The sequence below is a fragment of the Poecilia reticulata genome, chromosome 18 (genome assembly GCF_904066995.2).
Source record: "Poecilia reticulata chromosome 18, P_reticulata-male-v2, whole genome shotgun sequence".
Lineage (NCBI taxonomy): Eukaryota > Metazoa > Chordata > Actinopteri > Cyprinodontiformes > Poeciliidae > Poecilia > Poecilia reticulata.
Genome location: NC_088847.1, coordinates 22,700,874 through 22,721,349, shown reverse-complemented (window position 1 = coordinate 22,721,349; position 20,476 = coordinate 22,700,874). Strand labels below are relative to the sequence as shown.

General features: G+C 37.0%; 1 protein-coding gene across 4 annotated transcripts in view; it reads left to right on the top strand.

Annotated features, from left to right (window-relative positions):
• The window catches only part of LOC103480615 (uncharacterized), a 47,927-nt gene that overhangs the window by 6,257 nt on the left and 21,194 nt on the right, over positions 1-20,476 (top strand). For 2 of the 4 annotated variants that reach the window (XM_081599810.1, XM_008435636.2), the window contains exons 3-29: positions 738-799; positions 1,454-1,489; positions 1,569-2,093; positions 2,245-2,855; positions 3,270-3,550; positions 3,918-4,067; positions 5,491-5,589; positions 5,678-5,739; positions 5,862-6,715; positions 6,829-6,948; positions 7,037-7,071; positions 7,373-7,528; positions 8,550-8,678; positions 9,143-9,181; positions 9,491-9,610; positions 9,685-9,811; positions 10,554-10,724; positions 10,809-10,843; positions 11,812-11,976; positions 15,066-15,200; positions 15,379-15,417; positions 16,331-16,471; positions 17,247-17,335; positions 17,967-17,990; positions 18,240-18,355; positions 19,239-19,430; positions 19,504-19,538. In XM_081599810.1, the coding sequence (XP_081455936.1) occupies positions 738-799; positions 1,454-1,489; positions 1,569-2,093; positions 2,245-2,855; positions 3,270-3,550; positions 3,918-4,067; positions 5,491-5,589; positions 5,678-5,739; positions 5,862-6,715; positions 6,829-6,948; positions 7,037-7,071; positions 7,373-7,528; positions 8,550-8,678; positions 9,143-9,181; positions 9,491-9,610; positions 9,685-9,811; positions 10,554-10,724; positions 10,809-10,843; positions 11,812-11,976; positions 15,066-15,200; positions 15,379-15,417; positions 16,331-16,471; positions 17,247-17,335; positions 17,967-17,990; positions 18,240-18,355; positions 19,239-19,430; positions 19,504-19,538 (4,548 nt within the window). Of the gene's footprint in view, positions 1-737; positions 800-1,453; positions 1,490-1,568; positions 2,094-2,218; positions 2,856-3,269; positions 3,551-3,917; positions 4,068-5,490; positions 5,590-5,677; positions 5,740-5,861; positions 6,716-6,828; positions 6,949-7,036; positions 7,072-7,372; positions 7,529-8,549; positions 8,679-9,142; positions 9,182-9,490; positions 9,611-9,684; positions 9,812-10,553; positions 10,725-10,808; positions 10,844-11,811; positions 11,977-15,065; positions 15,201-15,378; positions 15,418-16,330; positions 16,472-17,246; positions 17,336-17,966; positions 17,991-18,239; positions 18,356-19,238; positions 19,431-19,503; positions 19,539-20,476 lie in introns of all 4 variants that reach the window. The other 2 variants (XM_008435638.2, XM_008435637.2) reach the window with 2 other exon arrangements.

The window sequence follows — 20,476 nt, the reverse complement described above, 5'->3', positions numbered from 1 at the left end:
GAAACTGCTTCATTAGCATGCAGTTAGCTCTACAAAGCTCTGCTAATGAGCTAATATTGGAGCCAGTTGTGCTGAAGCAGAGAGGCATTTATAAGTTGCAGCTCACCAGCCTTGTGCCTTAAAGGTAAGGGAGATCCCAAAGAAATACTGGGTTAAGACATGAGAGAAGCAAAACTAGTCATAGGAAAATATTTTCCTGCATAAACGGGGTTACTATCGAGTGGTTTATTTTTGTGGACTTACCAGAATTTTTTAAAAATTACATTAGTAATTTAACTTTACTTTAGGCTAAACCTTAGACACTGACTTCATCTCGCATCTCACTCCATGTGGGTCATCTTATTCCTGTATGTAGTAATATTTCAACCCAGGGTAAGAAGTTTTACTTTCTCAGTCATGTCTCATTTTATTGCATGTTTTATATATTTTTTGGTATTTTTTTTTCTCACCTTGTGCATTTATGACCTGGAATGATGTTTTTTTCAAACCTGAATCTGAAATGTTGCCATTCGAGATGTAAGATCTGGACATCAGACTGTGAAGTTAATCTCTGCATTTGGTTTCTCATATTACTGCGTTTCTCGATAGATTTCATCATTACAGTCAGCCTGTCAGCTCTAGTAAACATCTAAATTTCTGTCCCTTAACTGTCTGCCTTCAGAAATCACAGTATAAACTTTAAATTAGTGTTATACTAATGACGGTTATACATGTTTGTTTGTTATTGTAACTGCTAGGATTGGACTGACCACCAGCAAACCAGTCTACACGTTGGGAACTGCAAACGTCTTCGGGAACAGTCAGTCTTTTGGGTTTTTTTCTGGGATATTTTTTACATTAAAGAGGAGTGTTTTACAATCTTTGTAAATGGACAGCAATATTAATCAAAATGCAAAGAAAGTACTTTAAAGAAAATTGTACGGGAATGATATACTTTTCTGATCTGTTGTTGGAGCCTGATATGAAAATTCACCATTTCAAGTTATTTTACATCAATCCACCATGTTGCCAATGAATCATTGACACTAGACTTATAGAAATGCTGTGTTTTATGTCTGTGAACCCACAGACCACTTTAGCTGATCACTTGATATTATCCACTGTCCAGGCATTCTGCTTAAACAGAGAATGACTTTTTAAACACAGTAGATCAGCAGTTTTGGAAATACTTGGACCAGACCATCTGGCACCAACAACTCCACTATATTTAAACTAGTTTACATCTCCTTGCTTTTCTGTTTCCGGTTCTTGGCTTGAACTTCAGTGAGTTTGCCTTCCCCTACACAACTAAGTCTAAGTGGATTTACTTGCTTTCCTGTGATTGGCTGATTTACTATTTGTGCTATAAAACAATTGACCTGGGGTATCTAATAAAGTGGTAAAATGTAGAGTTGTGTTTGCACCTTTATTCTTAAATCAATGTTATTTAACAGCATTCTTAAATATTCCACAGACACCCAGAGTGGGATGGCAAAGTACCAGTGCAAAGGTATATTTCTGTATTTATACAAACAACAATGACTGATGATGAATATAAATCTGAGTTTTGCTATTCTTTTCCTGTATAGTGATGCCATTACAAGTGCCAAGATTTCTCCCTCAACTTCTGACCACACGGCCCATGATCACAAAAGGAAAACCAGTGATGGGACTCATTCCCGGTCTTGCTCTCGCAGCCCACGCCGACGTCGCAGCTCTACCCGTAGAAGCACCACTTCCAGCAGCAGTTCTAGATCTAAAAGTCCTCGCAAACGCCGCAGTTCTGGGCGTAGAAGAACTTCCACCAGCAGTAGTTCTCCCTCTAAAAGTCCTCATCAACGCCGTACTCTTAGGCATAGAGGGGCCACTACTAGCAGTAGTTCTCCCTCCAAAAGTCCTTATCGACGCCGAACTTTTAGGCATAGAGGGGCCACTACTAGCAGTAGTTCTCCCTCCAAAAGTCCTTATCGACGCCGTACTTTTAGGCGTAGAGGGGCCACTACTAGCGGTAGTTCTCGCTCTAACAGCCCTCGTCGACACAGCAGCTCTGAAGGTCGAAGGGGAAAACTGAGCAACAGGACACAATCATTTCACGGTCCCAGGCACAGTCGCAGGTTTGTGTCAATGAAATATTTAAGTTTAGAGACAAAGATGTTCATTTGTATCCATAGTTTCAGGTTTGTCTTTGCAAGAGCTAAAGATTATTAAAGTCTGCAATAATACGTTTGGTTTTTTTTAGAATTTAGAACTTTATGTTTCCATCAGGTCTCGGTCTAGATCTACATCTCCACGGCACAACCGCCGTATTTTCTCCGACTATCAGAGACGTTCAAGTGATTGGGAGAGGCGTCTTTCACCAAAAAGAAGGTTTAAGACTCTTGGTTTACCAAGACGGAGCTCTAATATACCATCATCTCCAAGGACAAATATTGAGCAACTACGGTCGCCAAGGATGGGCCAGGAGCAACTCTCACGTACGACTAGAGAGCGAGAACATGGTGATGAAAAACGGCAGTCAAGCAGGAGCCCCAATCGATGGTTGTCTCCCAGAAGTGAGGAGAGAAAGGGGCCACGAGGAAGGAGTCATGAACGTTGTCGGTCACCAAGAAGGAGCAGTGCGCAACAGTTGTCTCCAACAAGACCAGTAAGGACAGATAAGCAACAGTCCTTATGTCATGACAAACAAAGTTCACCGCAGAAGAATCACAAGGCACAGTCATCGCCAAGAGGAAGTGATGGGAAGCAGTGCTTATCCGAGAAGCGTGAGGAGCGCTCTTCAGTAAGTGGAAGCCATAGGCGACAGCTGTTCCTGGTGGAATCTCCGAAAAAGAAGCCATGCAGTGAACAAATTCTAACAAAGCAACTCATGAATTCAGGTTTGTTGTTACAACATTTGGTATCAGCCATAGGCCTGTCACAATGAGCAGTAAATCAATTAGTCATATGATAAATTAAAACGCAACGATCGCACCGCCAAATTATCATATCTGCTCGTGCACTTCTGAATTTTTGTAACTGTTAACATTTGTTAGCACAAAACCCTGGTGGGCCGCTAGTGGACTAGCCTAGCGCCCCACTAGCACCAGGTTTAGCAGGTTTTCTAGGGGAAACCGTGGAGTTCATTGGACGCTTCCAATATTGGTCAGTCTATTGGGCACAGTTGACCAAATATTTTTATATACTTTCCAAAGCAAAGTACTAGTTGAAATTACTTGGACTGTATTGGATTTGTTGTTTTTAGGTTTGTTTTGCACCAAAACTAATGCTTTCTTTTTGGTTTATTATTCAAGCTTCTTCTGTGCCAGAGCAGCTAAACACTGCCAATGTGTTCAAGCCTGTAGCTCATACTGTTGTACTGGCTGAGCAAGCTAAAAAACGGCCATCTTCATCATCACAAACATCATCAATGACCAACAAAATGGAGGCTTCCACATCATCAAGAGGCAGCAGCCAAACATCTGTTTCCTCGTCATCTTCCTTCAACCCAACAAAGTTAAAGTTGGACACAAATTTGAATCTGGTGCAACCTAACCTTCCAAGGAGTGAGGAACATTCTACGACTATATCCAAGGTGGGTGTTTGGGTTTCATATTCTTGATATTTGTACGTCAGACATCATAGTTTCCTATTAACCAATGAGAAAGTTGCGTCAGTCTTAGACTCTCTTGCTGCCTCACTGCCTTAACTGACTGCAGATATGTATTAATATATCATAGAAAACACACTTTCTCTTAGTTCACTGTTACACTCATGTTTTGCTCAGCAATGAGAGGGAGAAAACCGCAAATATGTTGAATTCTGATGCTTGTGGTGGACAATATTTAAATCCAGATCATATATTTCATCACTTGTCATTCATAACAGCAGCTGCAGTTCTTTTGTTTTTAACAGCCAGCCAAATGTACATTTAATCTTTTATTTCTTACTTTTTTCCCCAGCCTCCATTTGCTCATCACAGTAAACCGTCACCTCCAACCATGTTGAGGCTCAGAGGCAATTTTGATACTCTCTCCCATGGTGATGTGATCGCAGCCATGGAGTCCTTTGGAAAAACCAAATCCCTCTTACTGTTTAAGTCTAAACAAGAGGTATGGAAAATGTAGGATAAACCCTACATCTGTCTCTTAATGCTATGTGAATATTTTTGCTTTACTCTGTGCACATTTTATTTTTCACAGTATCTTTGTGTGAGTTTTAACAAGTGAATTGGATAAAATCACATTTACTAAAACCTGTGATAAAATTGGAACAAAATTCAAATTTTTTGTCATATTTTAATCTAATTGCAAATAGGCTTAGTTGAATTAGAATATTTACTTACTTTGTAGGCTCTGTATTATTTACTCCCCATCTACATCTTCTTAATACCTATACATAGTTTGCGTAAAACTAAAGTATTGGCTTAGTTTCAGGAAATTTGGCGAAAAACATGAAATTGCTTAAATCTCACACAATCAAATTTAATTATAATTTCTCTGATTCTTTTACATTACTATGAAATATGACACGCAAAGGCCCTTTATGGATGTGATTCATTTGTTCACACAGTAATCACACTATCCTAGTAAACTAGACGATACAAAATCCCTTCAAAAGGGTCCATGGTTGGATGTAACGGTAGATTTTATTTGAGAAATATTTATTTTAGATGTAAAGACAATACAGTAGTAATACTGTGTGCTGTTTGGTTTTTATCAATTTTAATAAAACGCTATCAAGCGAACGTCGCGTGTTGGTCACGCTGCAGTGCATTCTGGGTAAATGACGTCTAACGGTCCCAACAGCTTTAGCACTTCCTTGCCAAATCAGCGATGAGTAACGTCTTTAAGTCTATTCAAATTGAACCGGAGCGCGTTGAAATCAATCGGGTTGTAGAAATCATAGGCGGTAATGGGGGATGAGGACCAGACAGAGGAAGAGTTGGCTGTAGCCGCAGCTGGTGTTTGCCGCTGCTGCCGCCGCCGCCGCATTCAGCTTCATAAATGACACAGTGAATGACTCTTACCTCTGGTCGGACTAAGTACTTCTATAGCTCTGTGTCCGGTTCGGCGTTCGTCCGCGGCGGCAGTAGTCCCGCCGGTACATCAGGGTGTTAAAAAAAAACAAAACTCAAACGCATGAAGGCTAAACTTGATCACGTTTGGTTTGGGAAAAAAATAAGAAGTTTGGTTTCCATGGAAACCAAAATGCCATGGAAACCAAAATTCTAGTAAGAGTACTTTACCCCGTGTAAACTAACAGTTTAGGAAACTAACAGGAGCTACATCTTCAGATGTAGATGATCCGTCATCAAACAAGTTGCATTAAGAGAAACTTCACTAAAACGAAAAAGAAATCGACCAGTTAAAGAACTGGAAATAATCTAAAATGTATAACAAAAAATAGTTTGCTCTGAAATTGAGGAAACTAAAATTGTCTGCGTTTTTACTGCTTGCCAACTCTTTGTCTTTCTTGTAGCACTTGTGTGAAAGTAGTTAAATCAGTCCCATTTTCCCTCCCATACATTTATAGGCGACTGTGTGTTTTGAAAAAGAGGAAGATGCTGCCAAGCTTAAAGGTTTAAAAAGCCTTGAGATAAAAGGAGTTTCCCTCACATTTGTTGCAAAGCAGGTATGTTTCTGCAGTTAATGAGTTTGCTTCTGTTTAGTTTTCTCATGTTACCAATAACCTGACCAATTCACAATAAATCGATTTGTAGGACGGAATTTCAGAGGCCTCTTTATCTGCGTCTCCAGAGGATCAGAAAAATCTTAGTCCAGAGTAAGTTCTTCCACAATCTCACTGATATCCAGTGTGGCATGACAGTCGTAAGACTTTGAATTAGAGATGGTGACTGTTTTTAGTGCGTTTTTAAACCTTTTTGTCTTTCATGTTCTTCACAGAACGCCCGCTGTGCCCCGTCAGTCTGCTTCTGCTAGAAACTTGGTTCTCCTGCCACTTAAAAAGCTTTTGTCTATCCAAATAAGGTCCAAAAAGAGCACAGCAGTCAAGCTTGTGAAAAAAGCCAAAGTCTTGGCTTCCAAAGGAAAGTGTGTCTCCAAGAAGCAGGTGGTTCAAACTGTGAAAACAGTCAACGTGGCAGCAAAACGGTCTGTAAAATCAGCTAAAGACAAGAAAGAAGCTCCAAAGCCCGACAAGATACCCAGTCCCAGTAACAGTGGACAAAAATCAAAAGGCAGGGATCACATCCCGACTGCAACAAAACCAAGGCTGAAAGAAAATAATGACTCCTCTGTGGGTAAAGTGATAAAAGTATCAAACAAAATCCTACAGGGTGAAAATCTTCCACCCAGCAGCAAAAAAATGGAAGTAGTTGAAGCAAAACCATCTGAGTCTGACAAACAGGCCAAAATCTCAACAACAAGCCTTCAAGAGTTTGTTGCACCTGAACAATCTGAAACAACAAAACAAACCCAAGTTAACATAGTTAGTAGTGAGACGGAAAATGTGGAAAATGCTGAGTTGGGAACAAGTGGAGCGCCGGAGCCAATAAAAATGGAAGAACCGAAAGAGCCAAAACCTGAAGAACCACCAAAAGCTGGGACTGCAGCAGGTGAATTTTCAACCGGTTTGCCTCTGAAACGAATGGCCAGTGAAAATCCAGAGACTTCTGTCCAAATAAAAACTTTGTCGAATCCAGAGTCGACTGCACAGAATCTGAAGTCCAACGAAAAGCAGACAGAACCGCAGACTGCAGGAAGCTCTGCTGAAGCTCCAATCGAAACAAATCAAACGGGTAAAGACAACTGGACAATAAAAAATATATGTCTTTACCCTTTTCCCCTCCAAATTAATTTGCAATTTAAGAAAAAATAAACAAATTTGTTTGATATTTTCTGTCCTTTAAAGAAGCCGCAAAGCCACCTAGTCCAACCATTGAAACCACAGCAGAAGAGCGTGAGAAGCAGCTGACTGTTGGGGAGAGGATTGTCCCCGATTACCTGAATCAACTGAACCTAAACAGCAAAGGTGATTGTCAGACATATTTTGTTTTGGTGAGATAATTACAGGGACTGGGTTTCACTGCTTTTTACACTTTGACTCCATCCACATACAGATTACGTTCTGGCGTCGAGCATCCTGGGGTCCAGGGTCAGTTTCATTCTTCTGTCTTTTCTGTTCACTTTGACTAAACTGAAGTTTACCTTTTGTCTAATGAAGTAAATAAAATGCTAATTTGGTTTATATTGTTATGTGGAGGTTTTCTGCACCGACATGTTTAATCAGTGTCTATTTCTAAGTGAATCAGTGGTGGGCACCACTAGCTGCGAAGCTAGCTGCACTAGCCCTAGAGCTCTTATCATAAACATTACATTCCGCTAATGCTAAAGCGCTACACCAGCGAGGCATTTCCCTCTGTTAATAGGTTTCTGTTTCTTTTATTTCCTCTCAGCCGTTAAGCTTCGTTTACCCAAAGCTGCTGCTGATCACCAACCTGCCCTCGTATGACAGCTGCAGCTACGCTGAGGAGGACGTTGTAGATCTGCTCTCTACATTTGGATTTCAATACTCAGATGACAGGATCTTCATCTTTCCTCAAGGCTGCATGGTAAGCGCCAGGGTGCTTTAGTTATGTTTATGTTTATCACTGGCATCCAAAGGTTCCTAGACAGCCTGGAAAAGTCTGAAAATTGTATCCTAGTATTTTCCCGAGCTGGATCAGTAAGCAAGTGTCTCTCTATCACTTTATCTAGAAGTTGTCTGGTCTTTTATTTGCTCATCCTGTTGTCAAATAATCCATTCATCCTCCAAGTGATTTCACTTAATCTTCCATAAATTGACTGTTTGTCTATATGTATGTCTACTTTTCTACTTCTGCAATGTTTTGCTTTCACCAGATATAGTGAGAAGACGTCTTGAGTGCTTTTAAAAGCTTTTTGTGGAACTTGAATGACTTTGTTGGTGGTTTTATGTACTTACTTGTTTTTATATGCAGTGTGGATTTTAGCCCTTAGTCTTTAGGTCAATTCTTGTTTGATACTGGAGGAATATTGATATTTTTCTTGGTTTATTTAGACCTGAATAATGTTAAAGTATCTCATCTCCGTGCTTCCCACCCCTGGATTTTCAGGGCTCACATTCCTGCAACAGTTCCAACAAATTAAAGTTGTTTTTACATGTTTGACCAAGCTTGGTAACATATTGGTGTATTTAAGTGTAGAGTTGTGAAATACATTTGTAATTCGGTACATTTACACCTGTGTTTCTTTTTTAAAAGAGATATTTTAAGTGAATTCAACACGTTTTTCTGTATTGGATCAATATCTGCAGAAGCTAAACCTCAGATTTCTGTATTAGAAGTGGAAAAATGTGCATTCCTAGTTGAAATAAAATGGAAGAATTTAGGATTTTATTAGTTTGCCTTTAAAACTGACTACAGATGACGAAGAAGTCTGGAAAAGTTTGAGATTTTTCACACTTAATTGGTAGAAATGCAGTCAATTTGACTGTCATGGACTTTGATGACATCAAATGGTCCATCAATCAAGAAATACCTGCCAAATGTTATGCCATTAAAAATGAGACCAATTGTGTGTTGTTTGTTTTTTTTACTCTTTATTCTGTTTTAGGCTTTTGTGCTGATGCCCACTGAGGAGTCATTGACGGATCTGCTTAAGGCGTCGGAAGAAAACCGCCTCATCTTCAAACAACACAAACTTTGTTTGTATGTCGTGAAAAAAGAAATTTCAATGACACTGGTAAGAATGTTGGTTATTTGAAATGTAAAAATAAAAACCAAAATCATGGATATCTAAGCTTTAAAGTTAAATTTTAATGTTTCTTCTGACTGAAAGTAGTGTTTTGGGCTGGCCCAGTCGGAAGCTGGTAGAAAATTTGTGGAGGGAGATAAAGTTTAGGTTGATGGCAGTTTGGTCTTCCTAACTCAACGAGCTAAAATACCAGTGGAAATTTCTTGAAAAATGTTTTGTTTTTCATTGCTGTAGTGACAAAAATACTATATGATTATTACAAAAAGTATAATCCATTTTCATCATGCCAATACACATTTTCAGATTTTTTTATTTTTTTATTTGAGAAAGATGCCAGTATTATTTAATTATTTTTATTGACTGAACAGATAAAAACATGTTCTTTGTTACTCAAAAACTCCTTTTTGTGCGCTCTGGCTTTACCTCTGCTCACTTTGTTGTTTTCCTTTCAGCCTGGCTTTTATGAATCGATCATGGAGCTAGCATCTTTCGTAAGTGTGACGATCAGATCTTTCTTTCTTCTTTTTTTTGACTTTGATCTTTAAATAAATGACAGCTGCTGGAATACAGATGCGCTTCTCAGCTGAAAAATCAATCTGCAATCCAGCATGTTAAACTTAATGAACTTGCGTTAAAAGGTATTGTAGTATCAGAGTTGAATGTTGAGGATGCACTGCTTCTGACTGTAAATACCCTAAAACTCAGCCGTCTTTACTTATACATCAAAATTCTGCTAACATAAGAAGACATTCAGGAGCCAGTGTTTCTGTTTAATTGTTCGCTGTGTGTTGTTGGAACAGAGTGTCGAGGTGTCGAATGTGATCTTCATCAACAACATTTCCCCGAGCGACGCCATCACTGTCAGAGAGGCTTTGAGGAAGATTGGCGGCGTCAGAAACATCCTGCCTCTGCTCAACAAGGTTTAAACACCAAGTTCGTGTTATACCTGGATGCACAGATTTCTAGTGTTTTTACATTTTCTTGTGATTTTTAGGTTTTCATTGAATTCAAATCCGTTTATAACGGCGATCGCTTCGGAGTTTGGTACAGCCTCCTGAAGGAGGGCTTTACTCACACGATTAAACGCCTGACTGTTCCTGTGAGCTCCAAGGAATCGCAACGTAAGAAAATGCTGATTTATGAAAGTATTAACTGCAGTATGGAACTTTTATAAAGAATGTTTTTTTATTTTTTATTTTTTTAACATATTTGTTAAAATGAGAGGTGGACAGAGTACCCAAAAATTGTGCTCAAGTAAGAGTAGTGCTACTTCAATATATTTTTATTCAAATAAAAGGAAAAAGTAGCTGTCCAATAAAATACTCAAGTAAGAGTATCAAAGTGTTTGGTAAAAAGTCTACTCAAGTACTAAGACACATGTCATCACAGTTTATGAGACAGATAATCTGTGAAAAAAAAAAAATCTCCCTGAGCTACTATTGTCATCTAAAGAATTGAACCGCTTCTAAAACAACCAATCAAATACAGGAGGAGGACCTTAACGCTGTCAATTATCCTCACATATGCGATGCTAAATGTGCTAATGCTGGAGAAACAACTTACCATTACAGGAAAACCAGTTGTCTGCCGTCGGCTAGTGGCTGTGCTAACTAGCCTTAGCATTTGCTACAGAAAGCTAGATGGGGGATTGACAGCACTAAGACCCGCCTTCTGGTTCTAATTGGTTGCTTCTAGTTAGTGCTTCTTAAGGTTTTTCTCAGTTTGTCCAAACCATTTTTGACAAGAATATCTAGGTAGAGAATCTTGTGGTAGTCATCCTACTCGCATCTTTTTTTTTTTGTTGGAAAAATCAAATGGTTTGTTTATGATCTTTCTCCACTGATCTTGTCTTTGGTTGTTCAGCACCATTACTGCCACTGAAAGCCCTTCCAGACCAAGATGTTATCATTGTTGGGGCAGAAACACCAAAATTGCAGTATGGCATCCCTGTAGGCACATGTTCGCCGTTTTGGGTGACCATGACAACGCAGCCCTATGTTTTCCTAACTGCCTTTCCTTGGTTTAACATCCCAAGTAAGAGATGCACAACTTATATGTTATGGTCTAAACAATTTTCTTGGATTTACTCTTTTTTTGTTGTTGTTTTTTTGCTTGTAGATTTTCTGACAATCCACTGGAACCAAGGCTTTTCGGTGAGCGGTCCTTACACGCAAACCTGACTTTTAACTTACTGATTTTTAACCAAAACAGGAAAAAATGGTTCATATATTTGCAAGAACACAAAATCTTACAAAGTATTTTTAGTCTAGTTTCTTGTGCAAATAAAGTAGTACACTTTAAATAAGAAAAACTATGGGAGAATTTTTCTGCCATAATCCAAGAGCACACATTTGCAGTCTGAAAACAGAATTTCATGCTTTTTGTTCTCAAAACTTTTAATACTTCTGCTTATATTTTTATTTTGAAATAAGTACTTCATGTCTTTCTTCTCAAAACTTGTAAAGCTTGTACTAAAAACTTCTTACGCTCACACTTGGTCTCAACTTGGCCTCTCTGCTTGCCTTTGGAAACGCCTTTTGGCTCAGTCGCCTAGCAACCTTTCAGCCAATAGAAAGAAAGTGTTGTACGGGGTGTGTTTGTTTCTTTCTAGCGGCTGTGCCTGTGTAGCTACTATCGATTGTAGTAACCTGCAAATTTTATGATCTGTAAAATAAGGTCATCATTGACTTATCAACCTGAAACTTTGCGAGCTTTCTTAGACAAAACGGTCTTTGCTGACCCTTTTTTTGCAGGTACTCTGAATGGCAGGTAAATTTGAACTTATTATCCAAAATAGTCCAAAATATTATATATTTAATATGTTTAAATGCCTTGCCATAAGTGTGTAAATATATGACAGTTGGGTTTTCCAAATAGCCATGACTTACTTACTTCTGCTGGGATGCAAATAGAAACTGTTACAGTTGTTAATGCAATGGCCAGCATTAACAGCTGCTGTTGCATTAATTTGGTGTGGAGTTCTTTAAACACATCTGTATCTTCTTCAGAATTTTAGTTTTGTAATGTGTTTTATTTGCATGCGCTCTGCATTACATCCTTATGTATAAATATTTTACCTTCTATTACTTCAAAATTATTTACTTTATGAACTGTGCAATAGGTAATTACCCACCCAGCCTCTGTGTTCTGCACCGTAATGCTGACGGGTTTACCAGAGGGAAACTACAAACACGAAGACATCGCCAATCTGGTGTGGCCGTATTTCCCCAAGCAGAACCTTCAGACTCTCTGTTACAACATCGTGGTCCTCCCACTGCAGAGGAGGGTAAGGAGCTACTCTGGTTGCAATGCAGTTTCTCATGGTTTGCCACCTTTCAGACAAATGCAGTTAGCATGAATGAGAACTAGAGTACCCAAAAAATTAACTCAAGCAACAGTAGCACTACTACAACATATTTTTACTAGAGTAAAAGTAAAAAGCAGCCATCCAGGAAATTACTGAAGAGTAAAAAAGTATTTGGTAAAAAGTCTATTCAAGTACTGAGCAGCTGATCAAATTATTGTGGTCAACGGCCTAAAAATTGTCTGAGGTTGTGATGTGCTGTTTAGGGAAATTATTGTTCGTTTTGATAAAGGGAGACACTGAATCAATCAGAAAAATGCGCTTTTGTCTTTAGATATTTTATTTAGAAAATCAGAGTAAGTATCAAAGATCAGCATGTGAGAGAAGTAAAGGAAGAAGAAAGAAGTGAAACTTGACACACACTATTCTCCTTTTATATCTTATCAGTCACGTACACAGTGCCTTCCACCCGTCTCTCTCCTGTAGGGAGTTTCTCTCTGTTTCTCCCGTCTGGTTAATTGGTACCTTTGTCCCTGAATCAAACCCGGTTCAAACGAGTTTCGGTTGGAAAGAGAAGAAGAAACATCTTCACTGAAACCTCAGTTTTCAGCGCTTAGTCGGAAACCTTCATTATCAGCTCATTCTTCCCAGTAAGCATAAGCAAAGTTTTTATTTTCCAACACAGGTGCAGAATCCAAAAAACCCATTGGTTTTCTCAATCAGGTCAACTTTCTGAACTGAGCTACATGTTAGTTTGATATGCAGTCATGATGGCCGATCACTGCTGGACTCCGGAGAGAGAAACCGCTGCTGCTGAGCGTACGAGGCGGTCGAAGAAACCGAACTGAAACGGAACGGAAGTCCATGACATGATGTTAAATTTACATGTACTCACAGAAATCAAAGTGTGTATCATGCGATTAATACACTCTGTTGGATAACAATTTATTTTATCCTAAAACCTTTTTTGGATGAGAAATATTAATGGAAATGAACTGATAACGTCACAAAAATGTCATCAATTTAGTCAGAAGACTGGATTTCTCTAAATCAAATTAGAATAAAAACGTGACCCGATTAAGAAAAATGGATGTCATTTTTGGATTCAGCGCTGCGAAATAGTCCTGATTCAGTTGAAAAAACATGGACAACTTCCAAAAAACAAGTGTTGTCATTTCTAAATATTAAATTATTGATATCAGCAGACAGACCAAAATATAAAGTTTAGTGGAAATTTTGGTATTTTAAGGATGAAAATGACAATAATTCATCTAAGTAACAAAATCAGGCAAAAGAAAAATTTTCCAAATCAGTTTCTTTTAATAAAAAACTTATGAAACTTTATCAAAAACTGCAGGTGTGTCTTTGTTTGGTGAATCTTTGGTTAAAGCATGTTTGTTTTTCGTTCAGTGGGAAGAAAATTCAGAAATTTCACTCAACTAAGAGTAGCGATATTTCATAATAAGATTACTCAAGTAAAAGTAACAAGTACAGCCTAGTAGAAATACTCCTAAAAGTATTTTTAAAAAAGTAACTTAAGTAAATGTAACTAGTTAACTCTGAGAATGATAAATTGTTTGCAACTTATATTCTTAATTTAATGTATGCAACCACAAAAAGTAGTTATTGAGAGGTTTATATCGGAATGTTATACATTAATGATAAAATTTGTTAAACTATGTGAATAACTGATTGATTGATTGATTGATGTTTGGCTTTAACCAGTGGTGGAGAAAGTACTCAAAAAAATGTACTTTAGTAAAAGTACAAATACACAGACAAAAATGTAAAGTAAAAGTAAAACTTCCACATTAACATTTGTACTTAAGTAAAAATAAAAAAGTACTAGCTTTTAAAAATACTTAAGAAAAAGTACTTGCTTAATGGATTACCTAATTGCTAATGTCATTAAGTGAACCGATCGTATTTAATTTTAATACATTAGAAATGTGCCATTTTAATGAACACAGATAAAGCATGTTTTTATTGTGTTTACTCTGTAACATAGTTTAGACTTACATATGTGATTCTATGCATCATAATTTCAGGGATGGGAACATATTGTCTCCTGTCCTAACATAACATAAACTTCATTTATTTGCCACTAGTGGCATTTATTTTTAAATAAATCTAACAGAGAGGGAATGGAAAGAAGGTGAGTGGGAGAGGACAGGCAACCAAGGAGCCACATAGCAGAGTTGTAGTCAAGACCACCTACCCAAGACCAAGACCAGCACAAAAAATTAAGTTTTACCTATCAAAATTGCTTCTCAAATTGAACTGAAAGATCCACATTCCCATAAAAAAACTAGATATTAAATACTTGGAGCTTAAATAAATTTAATCGGTAAAGATCCGTCCAGAAGAATCTGATCGTTCCTGAATGTCATATCACTTTGGTACCAGTGTTGTCCCATATGTGAGACACATCAGTCAACTCCTCCACACATTAATTCAGCGCATGAGTGACAACTTTTTTCATCGCAGATGCGACATATGTGTCTCAGTCAGTACAGCTAGCTTTGCTAGCATCACATCCATAGATCTTACCTTTCTTTAAGCTTTCCTTCCAAGTGATGCTAAAAGTTGGACGAAGTCCCCACCATCTGTGAAAGCAAAGTGCTGCTGATTTTACATGTCGCCATATCTATGATTTATGCAGCGCTATTATATTACTGATGATTAGACAGACACCTTCTCCCGCTCAGAGGAAACCACTGCGCATGTCTTGGAGCTTCGCGTGCAAGTAAAGTCACGTTATCGATTGGATTTTACGGCGCCACCTTAAATCCCTGAACTTCACATTGTAACGGACAAAAAAGAGCAACGTGACAGTTTTGTAGAAATGCAGTGAAGTAGAAAGTACAGATACTTACTGTAAAATGTAGTGGAGTAAAAGTAGAAAATATCCATTATTAAATCTACTTAAGTAAAGTACAGATGCACAAAAATTATACTTAAGTACAGTAACGAAGCACTGTACTTAAGTACTTGTACTTCGGTTACTTCCCACCACTGGCTTTAACTAACCCAAAGTTATAGATTCTCTTTTACTTTCTCGTCCGCTCTAGGCCTTTGTGTTTTTCTGCGACTGGGAGGCGTTCAGCAACTTCATCCTGAATATCCGCCAAAAGCCATTACGTGTGAAGAAGTCGCCTGTGTTCCTCCACTTGGTCATGCAGGGCATTCGACCTGGAAACACCGAGGTGTGGAAACAGTCTGTGCTCCATTAAAAACAGGCCATATTGGCTGCTGATTTACAAACTGTTAAATACGATTGGATATGTTTTGGATTAAAATGGATGGAAAAAACTCTAATCGTTTTAAATAAAATGTTGTTTTGTAGAAATTATTTAAACTTTCTCTGTCATTCTGTTCTCACAGGAAATGATGTACAAAACGATGATGCGATGGAGCAACGTGGTGAGTTCACTCATCTTTTTGTTGAATCTGCAGTCTCAAGCTACAAAAAACAAACAAGTATTCTTGTCCAGTTTCTAGTGCAAATATCTTATTAGACTTGAAATAAGACAAAACTAACTTACAAGTAAGTTTGTAGCAAGATATAGGAGCTTGTTTAAGCAAACGATTCCTTAATATTGATGAAAAAATACTTATTTGGTAGATTATTTCACTAATGGGAAAAATGAAATGATCTGCCATTCAAGTATTTTTTTCATCAATATGAAGGAATTATATCAGATATAAAGGAAAATATTACAATATATCCTAATCAATAAACTAAACATACAATAATTTTATTAAGTAAATAAAAAAGGGATGTGTAAAACATAAAAACAATTTTGAGATTTGCAGTTTAAGTGTTAACTGGAAAAGATGTGACAAAATTTAGTCAATGTTGAGCAATAAAATCAGGATTTAGGTCACTCTTGTAATCAAGTTTAATAAATTAATTAAAAGCAGCAAAGTCAGCTGTAGATTAGAGGTGGAGCACTAATCTACAAGCTGCATTCAGGAGAATGCAGCTTGTTTTTATTTAAAAATAAATGGTTCTATTCACAACATTTTCAGTTGTAAGGATTTTTAGCTTCTGTGATAATTTTGAACTTGGTAAATGTAAAGTTTCCATCTACATCAACAATTCATTCTTGAAGTGAATTCAGGGGCTACACACAGTCAGTCAAGGGGCCGCAAAAGGCCCCCAAGCCACACTTTGGACACCCCAACTTAAAGCAAGCTCCTCTATCGTATTGAAAAGTTACTTGTAAGTTCGTTTTATCTAATGTCAAATGTCTAAAAAAAATACTTGGAAAGACGTGATTTTGCGGTTGACATAAATGAAACGAGTCACTTTAACAAATTGTTTTTTCTGTAGCCTGTTGCGGATCCGGACTCCCTTGAGGAGCGGCTGCTGTGTGTGGAGATCACTGAACTGCACCTGTGGCTCATCCGGGACATAATGAAGGAAGTGGCTTCCATCGCCAGCTTTGTCAATTTCCTGCCGCTCGGTAACCGGGTGAGCGAGTCGGACACTTTCTGAGCTACTTTTTAAACGTTTCTTCACAGCGATGTGATGATTGGAAAACTTGTTTATTGAGGTCATACTTGTTCTAATGTGCAGATTAGTTGCGGTTTGCTTCTCATGAATTTTGCAGTTTTTGCAAATGTTTTGGTAATTAAGATTTTTATTACATAAAGGTATTTTTTAATCCATCTGTTGTGACCATTTATGTTGAATTTTTGTAAACCGTAAGTTTTCGTTGAGCAAGCTTTAATTGCTCAATGAATTTTCTTTGTAATGGTTTAGAATATTTTGATAACTTTTAGATCCTCCCATTAATTTAAATGGGGCGTGATGCAGATCCTTTGTTTGGCTAATGTCTGTGTGATGACCAGAGTTTTCTAGAAAATGATTGTTTCAAGAACTTTTTGAACTTGAAACAATAGATTAAGTTAACTTTCCCTTTCAACCAAGTTGTATAATACTTTAATACTTTCAGTTGTAGTTTTGTCCCCATTTTTGCTTGATGTGATTATTTAGAGTCCAAGTTGGACATATTTATGAAATATTTCACACAGAAGGCGTGCATTGCTGAATCACACACAAGTTTTATTAAATTAGCTGAACGGAAGTTTACAAATATTTCACGCCACTTATTTCTTGAATTATTTGTGGTAGTTTGTATTTATTACACACTATATCTATTTTTAAAATGCAGTTGCTCTTAAACAATATTTTTTCTGCTTAATGTTCTGTTTAGATGTTAATTAAAAACATTATTTTGCCTCAGATTTGCGTTGAGATGCTCGACTCCACTGGCGTGAAGAAGGTGGTGGAGGAATTCGCCTCTAGAAAGGATTTATCAACACACAAGATCTGGTATGTTTGAAAAGAAAACGGTGAAGAAAATGGAAATACTTACCCATCTATTTAGGATGAAGCGCTATGGAGACTTTTTAGTAGAATAATTGTTGATAAATTAGAAAAAAAAAACATATTACAGTTCTGTCACATTTTCCTTAACACAATTTTAAAATTAGAAAAAAAAATTTTAAAAGGAAAATAATTTAGGAGTTAACATGTAAAACTGGCTTTAACAGATAAAGTTGAAAGTTTTCTGTTCTTGAAAGTCCTGCTCTCTCTCGCTCTCCCGCAGCCGAAATAGGAACAGATTTTTAAATCATTGCTCATGTTGTAAATAGGTATATTTTGAATCGTCACATTGAAAAGTGTTGTTGGCGCCATCTGTTGGTGTTTAGATGTGGTGCGTCCGCTTGTTTAAAATCTGATGTTGGATTTTTTTCAGTTTTTTTGTAATTTTGGACAGATATCGAAAAACAACATCTTAAACAGAAAAATATATTTAAAAAAAAAAGTTTTTTTTTTTTTTTTTTTTCACTTGACTTTTTCACTTGATCCGGTATAAATGTAGGCAATTTTTGATTGCAAATGTAAAAAAGCACCAGCTTTTCCATTTTTTTTGTTTATCTCACTTTTTTTTGCTCGACAGGAGCAGAGTTGGACATGTTGAGTCGTGAGTATTTTCTACTTTCTTCTCAGTTTTTTCACATCCCAAAAAAAATAACAGTAGGAAATGTTGACCTTTAAAAAGTTTGCAAAAATAAACAAAAACAACTACATTTTATTTTCATGTTTGACGCGTTTAACTTCTAAGAGTTATTTTTTTATGCAATTACTCAAATTTGTACAATTTTCTTCTTTCCCCTCTGTGAAAATAAGGTTATATTTTTGCATTAGTCAAACCTTTAATGTTTTATTGCAGTTCGAAGGACTTCCGGAGGCGTCTGCAGTGCTGTAAGATGACGACCTGTGAACTTCGTCGTCTCTATAAGGCGTCTGCTAAAATAACTTCGTCAGTTTCCAAACCTGGAGCAAAAGGTGCCAAAACTCCAAACGCTAACAAACATGAAGTTGAAAGATTTCCTGAACAAACATTTGAACCGTATTAGTTTATACAGTAATATTTGATCAATTAGAATATACATCCAGATGATTCTTGTTTACAGAGTTGTATTGTAACTAGTTAAATTTACTCAATTACATTTAATTCAGTAACTTTAAACATGTTTTAATTAAGGAATCTGTAAGGTCGTTCTACCCAAAGCTCCTCAAGTGGCGTAATTTTTGCTTCATCCAATTAAAATAAAAAATAAAAAAAACACAAAACAAAAACGAGATCTCCAATTAGCACATTTTCTATCTAATTATTAATCGGTTAATAAACAATTATGACTATCAACCCTACAATGTATTTAGCTGCAGATGCATTTTTTGCTGCACATGATCAACCAGGCTCTTGTTGCAGTTTAGGTCACTAAAACCTTTAGTTTCTTTTTTTAAATAAGGAATTGAATTATTTTCATGTTTTAATGCATTTCTGATATTGTGTAATATAAATCTGCAGAATGTGCAGTAATTTTCAATTAATCGTCATTATAATTGATAGAATAATTGATTACTAAAATATTTGTTAGTTGCAGCTGTAATCTGGTGTAATTTCATTACCTGCAAGCAGAAAATCATCATGATTGGTAATAGAGTTACTGAAATCAATAATATCACTTATTGAATGGGTCTGTGTGTCTGTTCTTCCTTAAAAATCCTATAATAATCTGTGAAAACTCTTAAATTCATTATACACTATTTTTAACTATTTTGTTTGTTTTCTTTGCGTGTTTGCTGATGAAACAAAACCAGCATTCAGAGCAACAAATTGATCCATTTTTGTTTAGATCTTATCAAATGTTTTTGTTTCCTGAAGTTCCTGTGAGTGAACAGAAAACTCAGACAGAAGCTCCTCCAGCAGCCGCCGGCGTCGTTTCCCCCACCCTGACTGGAGCGTCCAAACAGCGGCCTGCTGCTTCTTCCTCCTTTCCCTCCTCTTCCTCAGCTACGGATCGCTCCCTGACCGTCGGAGAGAGGCTGGAACATCTGCTGCTGCCACAAAAAATTAGTAAGAAATCTGTTTGTGCAATGAAAAATATTCATTTTGTTCTGTTTTTACTAACCTTCTCTTTGTGTTACAGGCTGCCTTGATGAAAACGCTGTCAAATCACCAAAAGTAAGGTTCTTTTTTTTTTTTTCCTTAACAAAATGTGTTCTAATTAATAACAGGTGATGGATGTTGTTGAGGAAAATAAATATTCTTACCGTTTAGTACAGTTAAATCTTACGATATGTGAAAATAGTGGATTGAGCAGGATGGGTCTAAGACAGCTTAACTTTTGGTTGAACTCTGGTGAAAGACTAGAGGCTTTGTTCCAACCAGGAATTGGGAGTAACATCACATTTCAAACTGGCATGAGAAGAGCTTGCTCTAAATGACCTTTGCTCTCCCTTGTCTAGATAGAGAAGCGCCGTAGCCCTGAAATTAAACGGGTCTCAGAAGGTGATAAAATTGCCCAAACTGAGTCATTTGAAACTGGGTCTATCCATACAAGGAGAACAACACGCCTTAATCACATAATTGCATAAATTAAAACAAAGGAAACGCCTTTTTGAATAAAATGCTACACCCCAGAGGAACAAATCAGATTTTCCATTTGCAGTCTCATAGCAATCTCCTCTTTTTTTTTTTTGCCTTTTTCCTGTTTTTCTATTTCCTACTTTTCTACTTGTCTCAGCTAAATTAATGTCTGCTTTAGTGTGTTTGAAGTGTCTGTGTTAATGTGATTTTATACTTTTAAATGTTGGAATAAACTCTGAAAATGTATGATGTGGAGCTCTGATTATTAACTCTGTGTGGCTTGTGTTTCCACCCATGGCATCACTGAATCCGGGAGAGCAAGAGAATACAACGAGCCAGAAAGTTAATGATTAATATTCTCTAACAAGGTCCAAGCACTTTTCACCTGACTCATGTCACTAAAATTAAATTAATCATCTATTATGTGATGTCTGGCTCAAACATGGTCTGACAAATATAAACACATTTCCTGAAACCATAAATTGTTTCTGAAGCGATAATAAGTAACTAAAACAATATTTGTAAAATATTTT